The sequence below is a fragment of the Nematolebias whitei genome, chromosome 7, assembly GCF_014905685.2.
Source record: "Nematolebias whitei isolate Nwh7 chromosome 7, NemWhi1, whole genome shotgun sequence".
In the NCBI taxonomy this organism is placed as follows: Eukaryota; Metazoa; Chordata; class Actinopteri; order Cyprinodontiformes; family Rivulidae; genus Nematolebias; species Nematolebias whitei.
Window position 1 is genome coordinate 42,149,005 of NC_056504.1, and position 7,600 is coordinate 42,156,604.

A 7,600-nucleotide genomic window follows, 5' to 3' on the forward strand; every position below is an offset into this window, starting at 1 on the left:
CTCATCACTCCTCAGTGATTCTCATCACTATGAGTTTCATGATCACAGTTTTGCTGTGATATTAACTTATCACATAGTTGCATTGTCTCTGTATTATGATATTAGACAGGGAAACGTGAACAAAGATATTTTACATTTGTTGTATGTCTATAGATTTTTTTTTTTTGAAGGGGGGAGGGGTTTTTTTTGTCTACATGACACCACTGCATCTGGAAATGCACATTCAAATGATTTTTAATTATCAGCACTTCATAGTCTGTTGTCCTTGTTCCAGTAAGAAAACAACATTCAAATCAACTTGACCAGTTTTACACAAATGGTGGAAAATAGTTGTTCGAATACGTTGGCCAAATGCTTTATATAGGATCTAAATATCTTGTTTTGTAAAATAAAATACATAAAAATGAATCTTATAGGAGTGTAACAATACATTGTGGCACAAAACATTTCAGTTAATTCAATATTTTGGATCAAATTGTATTAGTTACAGCTGAGTGGCAGTTTGATGTCAAGTACTGATGACCATGTGTCAGCTACAACCAAGCGTCATGTGCCACTCCAAAAATATAAAAATGGATGTGTAAGACAGTTTTATTTGTTTACTTTCATGGTGCAACATTTGTCATTTGTTGGCAATGTGCATTGTGTGTCCTTCTAAGTATTTTTACACTCCCTTGTATCGTATAATAGGCTTGAACTTATGCTAAGAAACAAAATAAATAAATAAAAAACACACGTGAGATTCCTATAGAAGAAGAGTGTGCATTTCTATGTGTATGTAGATGTTCTTCTGTGTGAACGTCGTCGTACAGCTGCTGTGTGAAAGGTTAAATTACAGTTTTGTTTCTATGCTGCTCTCCGCAGGTTGTAGTGAACGCCTTGGTGGGCGCCATCCCCTCTATCATGAATGTGCTGCTGGTGTGTCTCATCTTCTGGCTCATCTTCAGCATCATGGGTGTCAACCTGTTTGCTGGAAAGTATTATTACTGCTTCAACGAGACCGCGGAAGAGTACTTTGAGCCAGACGAAGTGAACAACAGAACGGAGTGCTTTGCGCTCATTAACGCAAATTTCACTGAAGTCAGATGGAAAAACGTTAAGATCAATTTTGACAATGTGGGTGCTGGGTATCTGGCTCTCTTGCAAGTGGTAAGGAACTTTTTTGTTGCATCATTTCCCTTTTTTGCTACTGGCAAACATATTGTCTTACACTGTGATTGTCTGCTTCACAGGCAACATTCAAAGGCTGGATGGATATTATGTACGCAGCTATAGACTCTAGAAAGGTAGGCCTTTACAGCTTTAATTTCTGATATTCAGATCTTTGCTTAGTTTGCATTTTGATATGTTTATGTTGTCATTTTACAGGTGGAAGACCAGCCCCTCTATGAGGACAATCTTTATATGTACATCTACTTTGTCATATTCATCATCTTTGGCTCATTCTTCACCTTAAACCTCTTTATTGGTGTCATCATTGATAACTTCAACCAACAGAAGAAAAAGATAAGACACATTTTCTTCACTTTCATCTTTTCAGAAAAGCTAGTTTATATTAAATGAATACTTTGGTATTTAAAGAGATAGAATTGTTTTTCTTAAAGAAAGTGTGATCCGAATCAGCTTTATTGTCATTGCACAAAGTACAGTGAAATTCCATACAGCCGTCTGAAAGATGGACAGAAGTGTACAGGGGCTGCAGCTTCTAAGAAGCACTGCCGTTATTGCTTAGACAAGAGAAGAGGAAGAAAACATGAGGAGGAGAGAGGTATAAAAAAATATCTCTCACACCATGTCCTACAGGGCTCGGTTTGAGGCATCAAAAAAATCTACCACAGCTAAGCAACATAAATAGACATAAAACATATGTGTGTGGAGTGGGGGGTCCCAAGATGAGCGACAGGTGAGCGACGTAGCCCTTTGGTGCCTTCGCGTCTCCTAGGTTGCTACACCAGGGGAAGTGAGGGAGCCTAGTGGAAACATTGATCTTTAGCCCCCAGCCATAGTCCTGGTAAGAGGTGTTTATTTATCAGCCAGCTTGGTTAAGTTCTGGCACTTGTCCACAACCTTGGGGAAGGGAGGGGGTGGGGAGGGGGCCAGAGGGTCTTTGTTTCCATAACATCCAAGGAGGAATTGTCCATCTTCCAAGGCCAGGTCCAGATTCAGATATCAGCATTGTTTTGGGTCAGGCCGAACTCGTAAATTTCTGATGAGTATCAGTACCACCTCTGTGAAAATTACACATTAGAAATATGTGATCTATATCTTTGGAGATTGTAACCAAATTGTTTTTGTTTCTTTACTTTGGAGGTCAGGATATTTTCATGACAGAAGAGCAAAAGAAGTATTACAATGCCATGAAAAAACTAGGGTCAAAGAAACCACAGAAACCAATACCAAGGCCTCAGGTAAACATCCCATCAATCGTCAAATCTTGGTAAGCTTATCATTTAGCCGTCTTAAAGCTGGGATAATGACCTTAAACATGATTTTATTTTTCTCAGAATAAGATCCAGGGCATGGTGTTTGACTTTGTGACGCAGCAGGTATTCGACATCTCCATCATGATCCTCATCTGCCTTAACATGGTGACAATGATGGTGGAAACGGACGATCAGTCAGATGACACAGAGGTTGTGCTTTACTGGGTCAACTTCATATTCATTGTGATCTTCACCGGCGAGTTTTTACTCAAGCTGTTTGCGCTGCGTCACTACTACTTCACCAACGGCTGGAACATCTTTGATGTGGTTGTGGTCATCCTTTCCATTGTGGGCAAGTATTAAAAAATGTTTTTTTTTTATGGACAGAAAAGTATGTGGTGTTTTAGTTCATATATTCACACAAAGAATGTCATGAAGGTTCAGAGTAACACTCAACCAAGAATGTATATATACAAAAAACATCTGAATTAATCAAAGCTGTAAAGTTTGGTCTAGCTTGGAGGTACAGTAGTCCCTCGTTTATCGTGAGTGATCCATACCCTAAAGCCCCGCAATAAGTGAAAAACCACGAAGTACGAATAGTAGTACAAGGAGGAAGTTGGTTTTTTTTTACTATGTGTGTGTGTGAAGGTGTTTTAAACTCTTCCCACACCCTTGCAATGTTTTAAACGATGTGTCTAAACTCTAAACACTCTAAAAGAGCATAGAATGTCATGATTTCAGCTCCCTGCCTCCACTGCTCTCAGCCACCTGCATGTGTTCTTGGCCATACCCACTTTCCTGCTGTGCACGGAGAACAGCTGTTCTGCTGCAGCAGGAAGTTTATCCTTCAGTGTGGGCTGCACCAAGAACCGAAAAGACCACCCAGCACCAGACTCACCTCACCACCGGATGAAGAGTACCTCAGCGTGCCCTCAGCAAAAGTAAGGAGTATTTTCAGGAGGATTAATCCACACAAGGGAACCGGCCCAGACAACATCCCCGGAAAAGTGTTGAATGAATGTGCCGATCAGCTCTACGAGGTGCTGGCAGACATCTTTAACACCTCACTTACCCTGGAGAAAGTTCCCATCTGCATGAAGACTGCCACCATCATCCCAGTCCCAAAAAGCTCTACAGTGACTGGTCTGAATGACTATCGACCAGTGGCCCTCACCCCGATAGTCACTAAATGCTTCGAAAAACTGGTCATGACCCACATCAAAACAACCATCAACATCAACGAGGACCCTCATCAGTATGCATACCGCGAGAACCGATCAACAGAGGATACCATACCAATTTATTTATAGAGCACTTAAAACAGCAACAATGGATGGACAAGGATGCCATCTCCTCTGTGGTCCACACTGCGTTCAACCACCTGGAGCAGAAAGACTCTTACATCTGTATGCTCTTTGTGGACTTCACATCTGTCTTCAACCCCATGATCCCCCAAACCCTGATGGACAAACTATTCACACTAGGACTAAGCCCCTCCATTTGCAACTGGGTACTAGACTTCTTAATAAACAGACCACAGTCAGTGAGGATCCACAACTTCTCCTCCTCCACCATAACCCTCAGCACTGACTCTCCTCAGGGATGTGTGTTGAGCCCCCTCCTGTTTACTCTGCTCACGTATGATTGTGCAGCTACCCATCCAGGCTGTCATATTGTAAAGTTTGCAGATGATACAGCGGTGGTGGGATGCATCACAAACAATGATGAGTCCAGCTACAGGCAAGAGGTGGAACACCTGGAGAGCTGGTGCAAAGAGAATAACCTTCACATCAATGTGAAGAAGACAAAGGAGATGACTGTGGACTTCAGAAGGAACAAACACACCTACACCCCCCTGAACATAAGAGGATCTGCAGTGGAAGTGGTCTCCAGCTACATGTACTTGGGTGTACACATGATTGACAACCTCAGCTGGAGCAAAAACACTTCCAGCCTGATCAAGAAAGCTCATCAGAGACTCTACTTCCTCAGGCGGCTGAGACGAGCTGGACTGGGAAGCTCAGTCTTCACCTCCTACAGGTGTGCAGTGGAGAGCATCCTGTGCTCGAGCATCAACGTGTGGCATGGAGGCTGCACAGCTGCAGAAAGAAAAGCTTTGCAGAGAGTGGTGAAGGCTGCACAGAAGACTGTTGGAGTCAGCCTCCCCACCATCACAGACATTTACACCTCCAGATGCAGAAAGAGGGCCACCTGCATCATGAAGGACCCCACTCACCCAGTACACACACTTTTTGCCCCGCTCCCTCAGGAAGGAGGTTGAGGAGCATTAAGTGTAGAACCACTAGACTGAGGAACAGCTTCTAGGCTGTTAGACTCATGAATCTCTAACCAGAATAATCACAGTGAAAAATCACATCATGTTGCTACTGATCTGTTTCATGTTGCTACTGATCTGTTTCATGTTGCTGCTGATTTGTTTCATGTTGCTGCAGATCTGTTTCATGTTGATGTGTTCATGCATGCTCATTTGCTCACACAGACTCACGCTCATGTTCGTGCTGCTGTTCGACATAATGTTTTTATGCTATTAGTGCTTAGTGTATTTTTAGATGATGTTTTTATTAGTTCATATCATAGATGTTATCATTGTTTTTCTTTTACATTTTATTGTTGGATGTAACTGGGACCCTGTGTACATAATTTTGTTCCATCACATGTACTACAAATGGTGCGAACGACAATAAAGAATCTCTGACTCTGACTCTCTTACTTTGACAAAGATGTAGGAGGAAGCTTTTTCTGCAGCTCTGGTCTGAACAAATGTGCAGCAGGTGCTAAATAATTTAAAATATATCATTTTAAATAAAAAATCCCATGCCAATCGTGTGGCTCATCCATCAATCAGCCAATTGTGTGTCATGTCCAGTCCTACTCTGAAAAACCACAATAGAGCTAGTCCACAAAAACGAACCACGAAGTAGCGAGGGACTACTGAATATCCAGTATTCTGCTCCTTATACAAATTTATGGTATGTGATTTTGTTTAGATGTTTAATTTATTGGCATTCAAACATCATTTTTTAATTAAAGCATATTATTTATAAGGCTCCCTGACAAAAACTAATCCCAAAACACATCTCAACATCAACAATGTGACTACCTCAATAGGTATAATATGAAGGTTTTGCCATGACAGTTTCTAAAATCAATGCTATTAAAAACATGATTGGACCTTTAGTGGTGAGAAATGGAAAAAACATAACAAATCCAGATGCATCATCATTTTTTTGTATAATGAACAAAATAAGATTTCCCCTACTAGAAATGAAAGGCTCCTACTATAGTTTTTTTTTTTTTTTTTTACCATTTAATAAGAAACTTTAATTACGGTAGTTTGAATTTGTTTAAAAAAGTGACAAACGTGTTTTTTTTACATGAAAACTTAGTAAAACAGATCATTTTAACCATTTTTATTAGCAAACATTTTGTCCCCAAGAGCTCAAAAAAGTTACTTCTAAGTTGTTAATGAAGAACCAGACATTTGAACACTGAATGATCTGTCTTGATTTACCTGTGTTTAAGCAGCACTTTACTAAATATTTCTGTATTTTAACCAAACATGTCTTTTTGCTTTCTTTGAACCTCAGGAATGTTTCTGGCTGATCTGATAGAAAAATACTTTGTTTCACCAACGCTATTCAGAGTGATTCGTTTGGCTCGAATTGGCAGAATCCTGCGTCTCATCAAAGGTGCCAAGGGAATCCGAACTCTGCTGTTCGCCCTTATGATGTCACTTCCTGCTTTGTTCAACATCGGCCTCCTGCTTTTCCTGGTCATGTTCATCTTCTCCATCTTTGGCATGTCCAACTTTGGGTATGTGAAACACGGGGCTGGAATTGATGATTTGTACAACTTTGAGACATTTGGAAACAGCATGATCATCTTGTTTATGATCACCACATCTGCTGGCTGGGACGGTCTGCTGTTGCCCATCCTTAACTACCCCCCAGACTGTGACTCCCACCTGGAGAACCCTGGCACCCCTGCCACTGGAGACTGTGGCAACCCATCCGTGGGGATTTTCTTCTTTGTTATGTACATCATCATTTCTTTCCTAATTGTGGTCAACATGTACATTGCCATCATCTTGGAGAACTTCAGTGTGGCTACAGAGGAGAGCGCCGACCCACTCAGTGAGGACGACTTTGAGACCTTTTATGAAATTTGGGAGAAGTTTGACCCTGATGCCTCCCAGTTCATCACCTATTCTAAGCTTTCTGACTTTGCTGATGCACTTGAACACCCGCTGCGCGTCCCCAAGCCGAACACAATCGAGCTAATCGCTATGGACATGCCCATGGTCAGTGGAGACCGCATACATTGTCTGGACATCCTGTTTGCCTTCACCAAGCGTGTACTGGGTGACAGCGGCGAGTTGGACATGCTGAGGCAACAAATGGAGGAGCGTTTTGTAGCAGCCAATCCTTCCAAGGTCTCGTATGAGCCAATTACCACCACCCTGAGGAGAAAGCAGGAAGACGTGTCTGCCAGGATCATTCAGAGGGCCTACCGTTCCTACCTGGCCCGGCGAGGATTTGTATGTAAGCGCAAACCAGCCAGCAACAAACCTGAGAACGATGGAAACAATCAAGAACAAGAAAAGAAGGAGGGCACGCCATCAACTGCCTCCCTGCCCTCTTATGACAGTGTTACCAAACCTGAGAAGGAGAAACAGGACGACAACAATGAGGGGAAAGGAGAAAGGAAAGAGAAAGGAAGAAACCAAAAAGACATCAGGGAATCTCAATGTTAGTGGGCAGGAAGGAAGAATAATCACATTCATAACAATAAAGTAATGTAACTTCAAGCAAAGTGAGAGGAAACTCACCCACACAGATGTACAGATTATTGCATTTGCAAGTAAAAAATAGTATTCAGTAATTTTGTTTACAGACTTCGTTACTATATTGATGCAGAAGGACGAAGCTCCGTCTGTGACAGCTTGAGGACTCAGACATGATCAGCATTCTGTGGGGCGTTGTTGTAACGGAAACAGAGAAGGGAATGTGTGGTGCTCATCTTCCACCGGTCCAAAGATAAGACGAGGAACTCTACATCAAGAGGTGGAACGTGAAACAGGAGTTCAGCACCTTGATGCAAATGTTGGATTCCTGAAGAAAACGGTTCTGTGAAAGGAAAACGAGAATGCTGCT

The 7,600-nt window shown here is 41.9% G+C and overlaps 1 protein-coding gene across 11 annotated transcripts in view; it reads left to right on the forward strand.

The window, feature by feature from the left end:
• Positions 1–7,232, forward strand: part of scn8ab (sodium channel, voltage gated, type VIII, alpha subunit b) — a 49,580-nt gene extending 42,348 nt beyond the window's left edge. For all 11 annotated transcript variants that reach the window (XM_037678895.1, XM_037678899.1, XM_037678894.1 and 8 more), the window contains 6 exons: positions 865–1,149; positions 1,233–1,286; positions 1,369–1,506; positions 2,304–2,408; positions 2,505–2,775; positions 6,035–7,232. In XM_037678895.1, coding sequence (XP_037534823.1) covers positions 865–1,149; positions 1,233–1,286; positions 1,369–1,506; positions 2,304–2,408; positions 2,505–2,775; positions 6,035–7,200 — 2,019 coding nt within the window. In that variant the 3' untranslated portion in view covers positions 7,201–7,232. The remainder of the gene's footprint in view (positions 1–864; positions 1,150–1,232; positions 1,287–1,368; positions 1,507–2,303; positions 2,409–2,504; positions 2,776–6,034) is intronic.
• Positions 7,233–7,600: the final 368 nt, after the last annotated feature.